Source organism: Falco peregrinus, chromosome 6 (assembly GCF_023634155.1).
Source record: "Falco peregrinus isolate bFalPer1 chromosome 6, bFalPer1.pri, whole genome shotgun sequence".
Taxonomy (NCBI): Eukaryota; Metazoa; Chordata; class Aves; order Falconiformes; family Falconidae; genus Falco; species Falco peregrinus.
In genome coordinates, this window is record NC_073726.1 from 32091176 (window position 1) to 32106728 (window position 15553).

General features: G+C 35.5%; 1 protein-coding gene across 4 annotated transcripts in view; it reads left to right on the top strand.

Moving 5' to 3' along the window:
- The window catches only part of PPP1R12A (protein phosphatase 1 regulatory subunit 12A), a 121958-nt gene that overhangs the window by 81973 nt on the left and 24432 nt on the right, over positions 1-15553 (top strand). For 3 of the 4 annotated variants that reach the window (XM_055808595.1, XM_055808597.1, XM_055808598.1), the window contains 7 exons: positions 2193-2408; positions 3165-3259; positions 6215-6337; positions 8693-8854; positions 9313-9489; positions 13191-13281; positions 15181-15378. In XM_055808595.1, coding sequence (XP_055664570.1) covers positions 2193-2408; positions 3165-3259; positions 6215-6337; positions 8693-8854; positions 9313-9489; positions 13191-13281; positions 15181-15378 — 1062 coding nt within the window. The remainder of the gene's footprint in view (positions 1-2192; positions 2409-3164; positions 3260-6214; positions 6338-8692; positions 8855-9312; positions 9490-13190; positions 13282-15180; positions 15379-15553) is intronic. The other variant, XM_055808596.1, reaches the window with a different exon arrangement.

Below are 15553 nucleotides of genomic sequence, written 5' to 3' on the forward strand. Positions count from 1 at the left end.
AGAAACATGAGAGCTAAAGGGGAATTGCAGGCATGGCTCACTGGCAGCAATGACTACTGTTTCCCCTCGCTGAGCTTTGTGGCTGGGCAGACAGCTAGATTCCAGGGCAATCTTGTGATGTTAATCTAAACTGGCTGGGTCAGTAAGGAATTATGGTTCTCTGTCATGGGAGCTGCATTTGCATTGCTCAGGAGCTGTGCAGACCTCAAAAGCCGCAAGTTCTCCGCACAAACCATAGCAAATGCATAAGGGAGGGAAGACATTGTGAGTAATTGCTCATTTGCTAGCTGTGACCAACAGGAATTGAATTCAAATATATAGTGTGACTTTTAATGCAAGGAAATAGCCTACTTCATATATTTATTTTTTGAAATCACTTCAGTAATACAAGCATTTTGGCAGTTGGGTGGTTTAATGGATGTGTTCACTTAGGTTTTTTACTGCACTTAGACTCTCCAGTGTGCAAAGAAAATTCAGATATCTAATACTTACTAAGACACTGTGTTTTTCTTATAATTGTCTGAACTTTATCTTGAAGTCAGAAGTTTCCTAGCTTGTCCTTTGCAATGAATGTATTTTATATTACGCAAAAGCCTTCTAAGCTATATGGCCTTCAGCAATAGGATATTACCAAATTGTTGCTAGCTGGGATGTGGCTTGGTACTCCAGAGCTGAATGATCAAATAGACATAATATTTTGGTTTGTGATTAAATGACAACGTGTGGAGGAGAGAACTCATTTATAATAATAATAAGAAATAAGTATGATTTTAAGCTGAATGATAACCTTTTATAAATCATTCATGTGCTGGCTTTCAGCTTATTCTAATTTTATTATGCAGCAATTAATGGCTTATCTTTTGGTCCTAAAGGTAAAAAGTGCAAGTTAAAAGGAAACTGCAGTTATCTTTCTAATACTATATGTGAAAAATTCAGAGCCTTCTGTAGCTACAAAATAAGTGTGCATTTATATCAAGCCTGCTCATCTTGTAACAGAACACGTACATGTGATCTAGAGAAGCAGTTGCGGCTCATATCAGTGACCAAAGAGGCTTTAAACAGTTTTTACTAATAATGAAGGTAAACCAGCACCGTATGTATGATTTTGCACATACTCTTGCACCTGCCTTTTCAGTTTGCTCCATCCGTCCTACTGCAGCTTCTCTTCTGCTTTTACACCATAGATGGCCAAACTGCAGGTTGCTCACAAGTGGTGCAGATGCAGTGTACTAAGCTTGAGTTTGGGTTTTCTTCAGTCTATATGGCATTCAGTAATGCTGCTTTCTGTCTGACAGTACTGAAGTAAGGCAAGTTTGGGGGTGAAAGTATGAGTTTGGTAGCTAAAGTAGTGTGGGATGTGGTTAAGGGGTATGAACAAAATATGTTAAGAAGGTAAGAGGTATGTTAATGTGAATCTTCAAGTATTCTCAACAATGTGAGGATTTAGGCCATGGACCTTGTTAGGTCAACAGGCTTTGCTGTCCTCCTCTACGCAAACTGTAGTTCTGTCTCTGAATTAGCTAAACATGCTGCGTTGTGTTTAATAAGAATCTGTTACTAAGTTTTTAAGTCTCTTACTGCTTTTCGGTATTTTGTGCTGTAATGAAGAGCTACATAACATAAACGTAGGAACAAACTGTGGCTTAAACACAACCTTTTGTTTCTATTTTCCATTCTTTCAATCTTCATCTTTGTCTTGTCTTAATTGGCTTCAGTATGATTTCATTCCTCCTGTCATGCCTGTCGTGGAGTCAGTAGATCCTGCATCATGGAGGCAGGGTTTGCGCAAAACTGGCATTGTTCTTGTGCCCAGTAAGGGTGAAAAATCTATGGTGAGGTTCTGGTGTGCACAGGTTTGCATACAGGTTGCAAAATAACATATTTAATCAAACTGTTGATAATGGATTTGCATGTTTCTAAGTTTGCATCTCATGATCACAGTGTGTATTACAAAGTGTGTTTTTTTCTAAGCTAACTTCTAGAGTAGTATACTTTGTCCAGTCTTACATTTCTTATCTCATTAACTAATTTAAGAGAAGAGTGTGTAGGTTGTGTCTTACTGCAACTCCCATATGAATTCAACACTTCTATGATTATTAAAAACAGTTGTGTTCTCAAGTCTCTGCAAGGAGCATGAATTACCACAGGTAGCGTAAGTTAATAATACAAACTCATTTGCATGTGTTTTATAGTTTCCAACATCTACAGCCAAGGTCTCTCCCAAAGAAGAAGAGAGGAAAGATGAATCTCCTGCTTCCTGGAGGTTAGGTCTTAGAAAAACTGGTAGCTATGGTGCACTTGCAGAAATTACTGCTTCCAAAGAAGCTCAGAAAGAAAAGGACTCTGCAGGTGTTATGCGTTCTGCTTCAAGTCCTAGACTTTCCTCTTCATTGGACAACAAAGAAAAGGTAATCGTTCTCATTGTGAAACAGAAATTTGAGGAATTGATCTACCTTACTTAGTATAGATTGTGTTCTAGAAGTAAGACAGTACTACACATCTATTCTTTACCAAAATTCTGAAAAATTATGCAGCTTCTGTGTGGTCTCTTTAGAAGTGTAGTATGCACCTTCGTTGTCTCGTGACCTGGTGCATAGGCTTGGGGCTTTTCCCTTTATTGGGACTTGCAATGCTAGTAGTAGTTCTTACAGTTAATGGAGATTAGTGGTTTGAGTTTCAGCATCACTTGGAGAGTGATGTTGAAAGACTCTTAACATGAAGGAGTCTCTGTTTCTATTCCATAGTAATTTTTTATTTACAAAGATTTAGTTCTGTAATTAAACGTGAATATACTAAACAGAGTGAAGGACTAATATGGAACAGGTAAATGAACAGCATAGAACTTTGTGGTTCTATTTCAAGTACAAATCTTCAAATGTTTTCACATTTAAATATAATACTATATAAAAATACTAGAACGGTTGCTTTCAGTAATCAGTGTTGGAATTGTACTGCAGCAAAATAATCAAGTAATTTACATTGCTAAAATGAAAAATAAAACTTCCTTTTCCCATTATAGTCCTGATACTTAACTAAAGCTTGAAACTCATTTGTATAACCGGGTCACAATAAATACAGCTGAAGTTGTCACAATGATGATTTTTCTGGCCAACAGCAGTATAATCAATAATAGTAACACTTAACAAAAAGTACATGTCTTTCAGGAGAAAGATGGAAAAGGAACTCGACTTGCATATGTTGCACCTACAATACCAAGACGACTGGCCAGTACCTCTGACATTGATGAAAAAGAAAACAGGTGACTCTGAAGTTACAATTTCTGTTAAATATAAAATGACTTGATCTGAGAGTGGCTAGCAAACAGATTTTAAAACAATGCTAATTTATAGAGTATGCTGATCCATAGGGTAATCATATTCCTGAATGTTTTTGATCTTGTAAATTATAATGATCCTTTTTTAAATCCACATTATTATATGACAAGAGCAGAACTGGGCAATGGCTATTGTCTTCTTGGGGGAGAAAATAAATAATGTCCAAAATATGAAGTCATAAACTGAAACTACTGAAGGGTGCTAAAAGCATTTTACTGCTTTGTCTTGAGCCATGGGATGCTGCTACTGGGCTCCATTGTTACTTTGGGTAATGACAAAATGCTGTGTTTCTTACAGTCTTGGCTTAAAAACATACTGCATTTACAAAAACCATAGTTCAGTTACAAAAGCGATTCTTCTGTTTTTCTTGTGTACATGTTCACCTGTTGTCATCTTTTGGAGATTTTTACTTTCTTTGCTGGTATTTCTTCTGTAGCTTTCAGTATAAAAGGAACAAAAAGTTTAGATGCATAGGCTTGTTGCCAATTAGGATTTGGGGTACTTTCATGGCATTGTCAGAACCTCCCCATTTTTCACTTTTCTCCTTTATTGAGGTTCTACTTGGATATTTTCTTGAGTTAATATCAAATGCATAGTACAAAAATTAGAAGTCTCCCAAATGTGTTGTTTCTGTTGGATTGTCTCTAGATAGTTGAGTGTAGGATGACCTGAACTGAAAATCTTTTCATGGCTAAAAATGTGCCATTATAATAATTGTGTATAGGACTGATAAATCTCCTTATGTCTGAAGAGGAGCTTCTTTGTTGCTACTCTGGAGAATGGTTCATCTCTGTGCAAACACATGAATACTGGCTTTTTTTACAGTTATAGAATACTATTGCCTAAGTTTAGTCTCTGGGTGACAAATTCTGTTTCAAAACAGGGATATTCCAGCTCTCACACTCCCATAAAGTTTAGCTTAGTTTGTTAGCATCTCTCATATTACTTGGCCAGATTTTTAAAAATCTATATTTCTATCGCAGGGCAGTTTGGATTTTCTGTTTGTGCTTGTCATCCTCTGGAGCACTATATTCTTTGAGACTGTGTTTGTCAGTTTCGGTTTGTTTATAAGAACGATTAATATTATTTCAATTTTTATCCTTCTCATAAACTCTTGTTCTCCAAAAGCATCTTAACTAGATGATACCTTAAGATTGGGAAAAATACTTCATTGCAATTTTTTCTTAGAAACTGTTATTGCTTGTAACAAATGGATTAAATTTTGCTTCACTGTCGAGGTTTATTTGTGTCCTTGATGCGCCAGTCTTAACCGTCATGATTTATTCACAGATAGTTCCAAAGATGGGTATCAGCAACAGCAACGTAAATGTAATAGCCATTTTTCCTCATATGCATTGGGTGAACTGTAGTCATCAGGCTTTTTAGTCCCAGCATGGACCAGAGAACTTTCTGTGTTCCTTGGTGTACCAGAGAAGAAGCCTGCTTTTACGCCAGCCTATATAGGCACCAATACTTTGCCTAGTGTATGATGTGGCAGATAACCCAGCTTACTTACTTAAAGCTGTAAGAGACTTGACATTTAGTCTGACCTTGTTTACATGTAGAATTTAATCATCTGCTCTACAGGTACCTTAATAAATTATTAAGGTTTCTGCCTTTTATCCCAGATCTTTATCCTTGTTGGTTGCTTATCTTATTGCTGGGTTCTTGTTCTACCTGTCTGAACACCTGCTTGCCTAGTTTATTGATGATGTGGTGTAATCCAGCTAACATCCTACTGCGAGTAATGGAAAGGACTTGCAAGAGTCCTAGCTGGGCTTTTAGATTAACAAATCTCAGACATCCAGCCTCAGTTCAGTAGCCAGTACTACAGCAAAAGTTTTGAAGTCTGTAGTGTGCTGGCTAAGTGAAATCTTCATTAATTATGAAAAATTTTCATGCAGCAGGACCTTTCTGTAGTAGTTGATACCTCAGAATTTGTGTTTCTCTTTTGTGGTGAAAAATAACACTGCCTTGGCCTTTTTTTGTTCATTTTCTAAAGTTGTTTCCGACTGCAGAAGTGCTAGCATAAATTTTTGTACAAAAAGCAGTACATTCTGAAGGCCAAAGGTATCTGAACATAAAATACATTTTAACAAAATTTTGTTTTATTTTCCATCACACACCAGGTTGCCTTTTATATATAGTTCTGTGAAAGACATTTTGTTTTCTTCCTTATATCTGAATTTTGCTTTACATCTTGAGCTGACACCTTATTAGAAATGCAGTTTTTTGCATCTCAGTATCAATTTTCAGTGTAGTTTTTCTAAGTAGATGTTTGCAAGGTTATTTCTTGCTGCTATAAACTGCAACAATAGGCTGGAAATTTCTTATGACTAAAGTAATGTCAGCTAATGATACATGACGAGCCATTCAGGAATAGCTACTACAGGCCTGTTTACACTCAGTATCATGAGTTCTAAAGCCTAGTCAGCTTTTGAACAACTTCTTATAACATCCAAGAATGAAAAACCCCATTAAATCAGTTTCTAAAAAACAAGGGTAGTTTTCTCTTAATTTGAACTGCATAATCTGAGGCAAACAGAAAAGTCTCGTGTTCCTTTTTTGAGAAAAACAGAGCCAGCAATGGTCAAAGATAAAAGCTGATGATTGATTTCATGTTGATTAAATCTTCTTCAGCAGTTTTTGTTTTGGTGCTACTTTTCTATTATATTTCTAACAGTGTTAGTATGAATGTAGTATTTTTCCACAGGAGCTTGAAAATTATTGTCCATAAAGGTCATTTTATTAATGTTTCGTGTGGTTAAGTGTGTTATCTGGGGTTGTAATCTTTAATTTGAAGCTCCGTTTCAGCTCAAATCAAGAACAACCTTCTTTAATACAAGTTTGCAAAACTAAAATATTTTGGTTTTTTACAGGGACTCGTCTGCTAGCTCAATACGTGGTGGCAGTTCCTACACCAGGAGAAAATGGGAGGAAGATGTCAAGAAAAACAGTTTGAATGAAGGTCCTACATCATTAAACACAAGTTATCAAAGAAGGTGCGGGATTTTCTCTTTCTCTTTTTTTTAATCAAAATGTTTGCAAATTGACAGGAACAAATTAAGTACTGAATCACTTTGTAAGAACAGTTTAAAACTGAATGGTGCCATGTTCATAATATTTGCAAAGTATGTACTTGTGCTGATGCAATACCTGTGCTGATTTTAAAACTACACCATGTTTACTAGCTTAGAGTGTCACAGCAACTGCTGTATAATTAAACTTACATTCTTCCTTTTTTCTATTATTTCACTTTGAGGTTCATTTGCCTCTTTCCAGACTAGCTCAGTAGCCAAAGATAACTATTTTAAGTGTTGGAATAGAAGTAATTCTGCTTGGTATCTGAAAAGGGGAAAAATATTGTCTCTGTTGAATCTTGATTTTTCTGTGACAGTATCAGAGGTCTTGGGCTGCTCTCCACAGTGCTAGATTTTAGCATCATAGAATGCTGTCATGGTTTAACCCCAGCCGGCAACCAAGCCCCACACAGCCGCTCACTCATTCCCCCTCACCCAGTGGAATTGGGAGGAGGATTGGAAAGGGAGGTAAAAATCAAGGTTTGAGATAAGACCAATTCAATAGGTAAAGGAAAAGCCACACACACAAGCAAAGCAAAACCAGGAATTCACTCACTACTTCCCATGGGCAGGCAGGTGTTTGGCCATCCCCAGGGAAGCTGGGCTCCAGCACATGTAACTGTTACTCAGGAAGACAAACGCCATAATGCCAAATGTCCCCCCCCCCTTCCTTCTTCTTCCCCCAGTTTATATACTCATCATGACGCCCCATGGTATGGAATATCCCTTTGGCCAGTCTGGGTCAGCTGCGCTGGCTGTGTCCCCTCCTAGTTTCCTGTGCCTCTCCAGCCCTCTCGCTGGCAGGGCCTGAGAAACCGAAAAGTCCTTGACTTAATAAAAACATCACCCAGCAACAACTAAAAACATCAGTGTCCTATCAGCATTGTTCTCACACCAAATCCAAAACACAGTACTGCAGCAGCTACTAAGAAGAAAATTAACTATCCCAGCTGAAACCAGGACAAATGCATATGTAAAACTAACTTGCAAACTAATGCAAAGTAAATTATTAATAGGAAAATAATTTTCAGGTGTTTGTGGTTCCTCTCTTGCAGGATTTTCTCAGAAGGAATCATATCCTGCAGATTACTACACAGTTAACTTTACTCCATTGTGTAGTTTTAATGTAGCTATTTGATTAAAGTTACTCACTGGATATTGATACGTGCTGCTGATGTACATGGTGATGGGTACTTAACCTTTTTTTTTTTTTAGTCTTGACATTTATGTTGTCAACGGCATGTAGTCAGGCTGTTTCATACAGCATAATTTATCTTACATCTTTGTTAACGTCCTGCCTTAAAAAGATAACTCGATTTTCCTAACTTTGCATTTAGCATTTAGGAAAGATGTATCCTGTTCTGGATGGAATATATTAAGAGTTGATACATGAGAACAGTCTTTGCATGTTGGCTTTTATCAATATTTACGATCCAGTCTTGAAACAAAATATGTGCATCACTTAAATTGCATGTGGTGCTTTAGTGGTGTATTTCTTTAGTTTTTCATGTATTTTTATTTTTTTCTTTGGCATTACAGAACTGATAATAACAGAAAAAAATATCAATTGCAGAATGACAAAGAAGCATCTTTCCTTACAACTTGTGCAGTTAGGGATATGATGCTCTCACTGTTCTAACTGTGGGTTCAGGGGTTTAGTCATGGGCAAACATCCTGACTTAATAACGCAGAATTTGCTCATCCAGAACCAATGGCTGGCTAAAATGTGGAAACGACTGGATCTTCTTTACAACTTGAAGAGCAAGGGAAAAACCTGAGTGGGAGATTAATCTTTCTGGGAATTACTAAAGTTTTTTAAAAGGCAGTACATTTAGTTGGTTGAAAATTATAAGAGGAGTGATATTGATGACATTTCTATTAAGCTGTGGAGTAAAACTTTGCATTTTCTGAGGTATTCAGTGTGAGTGAAGCAGCAGATTTAAAAATGGGATATTGGGGGCCCTATAGGAACACTTCAGTAGATGCAATCAAGAGATTCATACATAAAACGGCAAGATTCCATTTTTTGTCTCCTCTCCGTGTGAAGAAACAGTCAGGACTAAGGGACACTTCTGCTGCCCTCTGAAGTCATAGATTAAAAGTCCCAGTCAAGGAAATAGTGAAGAAAATGCATCTTTTGCCCCAGAATTTTCTCAGATTCAACTGAGACACAGAATACATGGGCAGGAATTTAATGAATCTTTCACAGCTTTGTGATATTTTAATGAGCAAAGGTACATAATATGAATGCATCCATTGTACACATCTCTCCTTCAGTGGCTCCTTTGGAAGAAGACAAGATGATTTGATTAGTTCTAATGTTCCAAGTACCGCATCAACAGTTACCTCTTCTGCTGGTCTTCAGAAAGCACTGCCTGCCAGCGCAAACACTACTACAAAGAGTACAACGGGTTCTACTTCAGCAGGTGTGCAAAGCAGGTAATGGCACCAGCACACTTCCTTTTTTTTTTTTTTTTTTTATTTGTCAGGTCTATTGTGTGCTTATGTATGTGCATGCGTTCTTGTTTAGTAGATCCTGGGGCTCTGGATTTTTTCACTTTCCTGTCAAATTTGTTCCAATTTTATACAATTTGGCTTGAAAATTGTGAATGGCTGGCTTCTGTAAAGTGACAGCCATGTTGGTATAAAAGAATAATTCCAATGTTACAAGGGTATGAAGAATAGAAGTTCAGTTTTTGTGAACTGATAATTCTTCATTTATTAAATTTAATAGCTCAAGTTGAGCTTTCACAGTAGAGACATTTTTTCAGTTTGCTTTTAAAAAAAAAAAAAAATCCATCCCTCAATTTACATGTTACTAGTTGTTTAGTAAAGTGCTTTCATTGTTTAGCTGTTTCCTTTTCTCTTTTTTTGTGTTGCTGCTTGTTATGCTGTAGTACCTCAAATCGTTTGTGGGCTGAGGATAGTACTGAGAAAGAAAAGGACAGTGTTCCTACAGCAGTGACCGTTCCTGTTGCACCATCTGTTGTAAATGCTACAGCCATTACCACAGCCATGACTACAGCTACTTCTGGCACTGTATCCTCAACATCAGAGGTCAGGGAGAGACGGAGGTGTGTAAAGGAAGTAATGTTGCTCTTATACAAAAGTTTGTTGTTTTTTTTTTATTTAAAGGAATGTGTTGGTTACCACAAATTTGGATAGTACAGTATGTAAAGCAGTGGTGTTTGCATGCAGTTTATGGAAGCAACTATCAATGTGCCTCAATTTATGTAAGAGCTTAGTACTGGTAGAGACTGTTCATTAAATTTGAACTTTGATATTGTATATTTTTGACTGGCCTTGGGTTCTCATTTAGCATGTGGTATTTTCATCTTTGTATTTCTGTTAATAGATAAAATGAGTCATCTTAAAAATGCCCATAATGGAACTATGGAAAAAGACTGAATTAAAAATAAGAAAAGTCAATAATCAGTTGCTTACTACAAGTTGCTGCTGCTTGAGCTACTGTAATCCTGGCAGTATGCTATGTTACAATGCAGGATTTTTTCAGACATTTTTTGTGCCTGGCAGTACTGAGAAAAGAGCATTGAACTCAACACATTCAGATTATTTCATTGCATCATTTAGCGTCTCTTCTAGTTGAAACATAATATACAGTTGTAAACGCAATGGTTTAAGAGCTGTTCAGTATGAAGAATGAGTAAGAAGCTGATACAAATTTTATTTTAAGAATATGGTCAGGTTTCTGTTACAGTTACAGAAATGCGTTAAGATTAGTGCGTATTTATGTTTCTGTAAAGACTTGTTACCTGCTATTTATGGAAGCAAAAGTAAGATTTCACGAGATTGTTAAATCCTGTTAGCTTTCCCTGGGTGGTGGTTCTTCTGGATATATATGTTTATCCTTCAGCCTTCCACTGAGATGCAAGTTCAGATTTCTGTGTTGCTACTGTAAGTAGTTTTGAAATGTAATTCCTCTATCAGTGCCAGATGTGTGGATGTTCACGGAGGTAATGAAGCTGTTTGCTGTTACAGAAGAAACCTGCATTTCTTGGTTCACTTAAGGCAGCAACAACATTCAAAGACTCTTCATAGCTTTAGGCCTATTTAGGATAGTCTGTTTCCCATAGCCTTCCTTTCGTACCCAAAACTGAGATGAAGTAACTGTTATGAAATGGGGATTATTTTTTTTTTTTCTTTCCCACCATGTTTCAGGAGGTTCCCACAGGTGCCTACAACCCATTCCAGTAACAACCACAGTCAGAACCTGCATTTTCCATAGAGAAATTTGATTGAACCCAATAAATCAAAACTGAAACCGACAAAATGCATCTTTTTTCAAAAGCAGTTCCATTTTTAAAATGCAAATGCTATTTAAGTCTCATATGAGCTAGGAAAGCAAGGAAATTTAGAACTAAGGCTTTGCTGTCTTGTTTGCTCTCACTAGTGTGTGTATACTAATGCGCATATGCTACATCCATTTTAGATACCTGCAATTGGCCTGAAGTTCCTTGTTTTTGTCTGACTCTGGGCCAATTGTGTAATACGCTCTTGCAGATGCGTTCTTGATGGCATATTAAGATATCCATTAAATCTTAGGAATCAGCCAAACTGGAATAATTACTGCATGTGAGAAAAGGTACTGCTCTAAATACCAGCACATGCATATTTTTATTTATTTATATATAAATATATATATGAACACAGATACATATATATATGTGCTTATGTGTATCTATTTATGTTTATATGCACATGAAAAACCTGTCTGTATATGCTAAATATTTTCCTAAGAAATGAAATTGTTTTATCCATACTTATAGACTGAAAGTGTATATTTAGAAAGTATGTTTGAAGTAGAATTTTGAAGAATACTTGAAAAGTAAAGACTTTATAAACTGCTTTTAGTAATGAAGCATGTAACGTTGCATCCTTCTTAGAGTAGCTGAAGAAGCTATATTTATCTGATTTTTTTAGGCTTGGTTTAGAGAAGCAGGGAAGAGAATGACAAACCTGAATCTTTAAACCTTTGTATAATAACTTGTGTGGCATACACGAGGGATGCTAGGGGAGGACACTTCCTACTCTAAAGCAGCTGTGGTGTGCACCTGGCAAGTTGTGAGTTTTAATTTTCCCTCAGTGAGGTTTGAAGTATTTTGGATTTATTGGAGGGTAGGCATATGTACACCAGTTACTTAAGAGCAAGTTATATGGAGTAATTAGTAGCAATTTTCAAGCCCTAAAGATTACACCTGCTCTGCCATTCAAACTTCTTAGGTAGGTACTATTTCAGGTCATTTAGCTGAAGCAGATAACAGGCACCCTTTTCCTAAAACAGGTAGGGCCCAGTGCTCTAGGAAAATTGAAAGTCTATCAAAACACTGTTTGCAAGAAAACAGGATAGGGAAATCAAATTAATGTAGTGAGAGGTTTTTTAAGATGTGTCATAAGATAGGAGGTGTTTCTACATTTTTGAGTATAGCAGGTAGTTAGAAATATTCTCCTGTGTTTTGGGGGTAATTTGTTTAATAGAGATAGAACATTGGTAGTAGTCAATAGGCCTGTGTAAATAAAGTTTATTTTTAAAACTGAGAATTGTTTTACAACTGGTTTTAGTATGTGCTAAAGCTAAAAAATATGTAATTTGTGTTAATAGGTGATGGCTTTTGAATATAATCGCTAGCCAATTACTGAATCGTTAAACAAATATTCTTAGTTAGATTTTAAAATACAAACAAGCAGAAAACGTTACAGAATCTGACTCTACCAATTTCAATGGAGCTAATTTTATGATCTAAAGAAGCTCAGAGAGGTTTTGTGCAACCTTGTAGCAACCTTCTGATTCTGCTTTTTCAAATTTTTCTGATTTTAGCTAATCTAAGGATTTTAAAAAATGGTTAAATTATAATAGCATTCCCAGAATATGCTGTAATAGAAAATCAACAAATGCATTAAAAACTTTAATTTCTTTCATGATAGCTTTACATACTTACATACATATACACACAATTATACATTTGGAGGTATACGTGTATTTCTTATTTTTCGTTTTCTTGTCTTTTTTTTTTCCTTTTTTTTTTTTTTTTTTTTTCCACCCCAGTTACCTGGCTTGGAGAATCTTTAAAGAGTCTGTACCTTGTATGTCTACTCTAGTAGCCTTTTGGCTTTGATTATAATTACCTGCTTAGTCTGCAGGATTTTTGTGGATTTCATGAGGATTTATTTTTAAGCAGTTTTTTTGAAAGAGACTTGGATTATGAAGCATGGTTGATTCATGTGAAAATATGGTAACCACCATCTCAAGGATTTTTAATCCCTGGTGCAATAGATCTAAGTTTAATCTCTGGTTAATTTAAATTAAAAAAATTAATTTCTGGTGCAATTAGGTTTTCTGCATTAGCAGTTCATTTAGCTTTTTCTAAAAGCCTACAAGTTATGTTAAAAGTTAATACACACACATATGTATTTTATGTATAAATGTGTAACTGGCTGAATCTCAGCGGTCCTTTACCCCTATGTTAGTAGACTTAACTAACATAGTAACAAAAAAGCTTGTTATATTTGGAGGTGGTAAAAAGAAATCTAAATTAAAGTAGGAAAACACTGTATATATGTTGAGTTTTAAGGTTTCTATCTTGATGAATAAATCATTGATATAGATTAAATGTCTAAAATATAATGTCTTACATAGTTGAAGACTTTCTTCTTACTGCTTTGGTTTCTAGTCATATAATGTGGGTTTTTTCTGACAATTCAATAAATTTGTATGAAAATTATCATTTGCCAATTTTGTATGTAATTAACTCTTTAGATCATACCTCACTCCAGTACGGGATGAAGAGTCAGAGTCCCAAAGAAAAGCTAGATCCAGGCAAGCAAGACAGTCTAGAAGATCTACACAGGTATAGTTTCATTAAAGCTTCTACATTTATAGAACCATACCCATGTAGGTCCCTGAGTATAGTGATGTTTTAACTTCCCAGTGAAGCTCCTAATAAACTGATGGTTTTTCCTGGTATAAAAGAACTTGTACCAGATGTAATAAAGCCTCTTTCTTTTTTTTTTACCTTTCTTCCCTGAAAGGTTTAGGACCCTTCATTGTGTACTGAAAGTTGCTTTTTGTATTCACTGAAGAGTGACTTAATACAAAATTGAAAGGAAGGTTTTGATTGCATTATGTTAAAATGACTTACTCCAGTAATTGTATAGGATGTTATGTAGATGTTTAAATCTAAGACTCTGAAACCTTCAAGAACTAAACAGCTATATGCTTTTGGCTGAAGACTTAATACTATATTTACTTCCTATACTACTTAGTACAGTATTTATTTCCATTTCTAAGTCTTTTTTCTGTGCAGGGACTACTCAGGATAATGTGATTGAGCTGACCAACACATGGATAGCTAATGAGGTCTATGATAGTGGAAAATAAACACATACAACCTAGTTTCTGTGGATATGGAAGAGTATTAAGGAAGGGGGTTTTGTTTCTTGCTGCTAATCTAGAATCTAACTACGTGTCTCCTTTCAATGTTTCTGTCTTAGTTTACACACTGATACATTTTGTGGTTCTTCCAAATTTCTATCAGAACTACCTCATGTTGAATTGCAACCAGTGCAATCCTCATATAGGGAAGGATGTGACAGTAGCAAAATAGATTATCTTTAAACAGTACTTGAACAATTTTTGGGCAGTGGAGCAATCACCAACAACTATCCTCTGGAGTCTGTCTACCCATCTTTTTTTGCATCTGCTGACAAACTTGAGAATAATCAGCACATAGCACAAAGAAATACTCCAGTCATCGTCTTTATCTGCTATAAGGCCAAGTCTCTATCTACATTGGTTACTGATGTTACTTTCAAATCTTTGCAGTTTTTAAACCCCTCAAATATTTCTGGTTCTTTCCTATTGAGAGTGCCACACTGCTTGATAAAACTTTATATTACTGCAGTTCTTTTTTACTTCTTGATACTAACTCAGAGCCCTGAGAGATGGTCAAACTACAAGCCAATTATTGTTGAATCTTTATAGTGAAGGAACTACCGTAAATTACTGTATTAAAACTTCATCAACATACAAAGCAATTAAATAACTGATAAGCTGCAAAGTTGACTTTGAAGAATAGGTTGTGAAGTGTTTTGAGCAGCATCTCAGATATTATCAGCTGAAAAGTGCAGTAGAGAAAAGCTGTCTTCAAAAAAATATTTGCTTTCTGAGCTTATTTCAATACTAGTTTTGAGCCTCAGAATAACAAGGAAATAAGAAATGAGTTTTAACTTTCTCTGGGGCTGTCAATGCAATTTGTTATGTTTTGTTGACCTAAAAATCCAGTTGCAGTGAGTGAATTTGTAAACTATCAACATTTCTAAAAATCTGGTATTTTAGATTGTATTTTTATACAATCTAGATTGTATAAATTGTATTTTTAGGGTTCTTTCAAAAATATTTAGTATGCTTATGATGATATTGGAAGGATCTAGTGGGCTCTTAAATGATTTCTGTATGATTTTCTACATGATTGGTAGGTACTAGGTCAATTAAAAATTGTGTTGCTGGGAGGATCTGTGATAGACCTCATTACAGCAAACACTTCCCACTAGTCAAAGGGGGACGTTTGGTTCCAGGATTCAAGAGAAGAGCTTATAGGTGGAATGTATAGGTAAAAGTGATTTCTTAATAGATAGAATTATTTCTTTTTAAGCTGAATTTTGTCTTTAAAATATGTATTTATATAATGTGATCATCTACATTAACAGGAGTGCTATATTTGAATGTTTGCTGGCTGCTTTTTTCACAGGGTGTAACACTGACAGATCTTCAAGAAGCTGAAAAAACTATAGGAAGAAGTCGTCCCACACGAACCAGAGAACAGGAAAATGAAGAAAAAGAAAAAGAAGAGAAAGAAAAGCAAGACAAAGAAAAACAAGAAGAAAAAAAAGAATCTGAAACTAAAGATGATGATTATAGACAAAGATATTCCCGAACTGTTGAAGAGGTATTTTCATGATGGGTCTCTTTAGGTAGAGAAATTATATGAATCTTAACTCCAACTATGATATTTTAATTTTGGTACTACTGTAAGAATTATTTATCTATTTAAATGTTTTAATACCCTGTAGCTTTTATTTGTTTAATCTTGGTAAATTAATTTTGACATTTTTCTGCTGAAT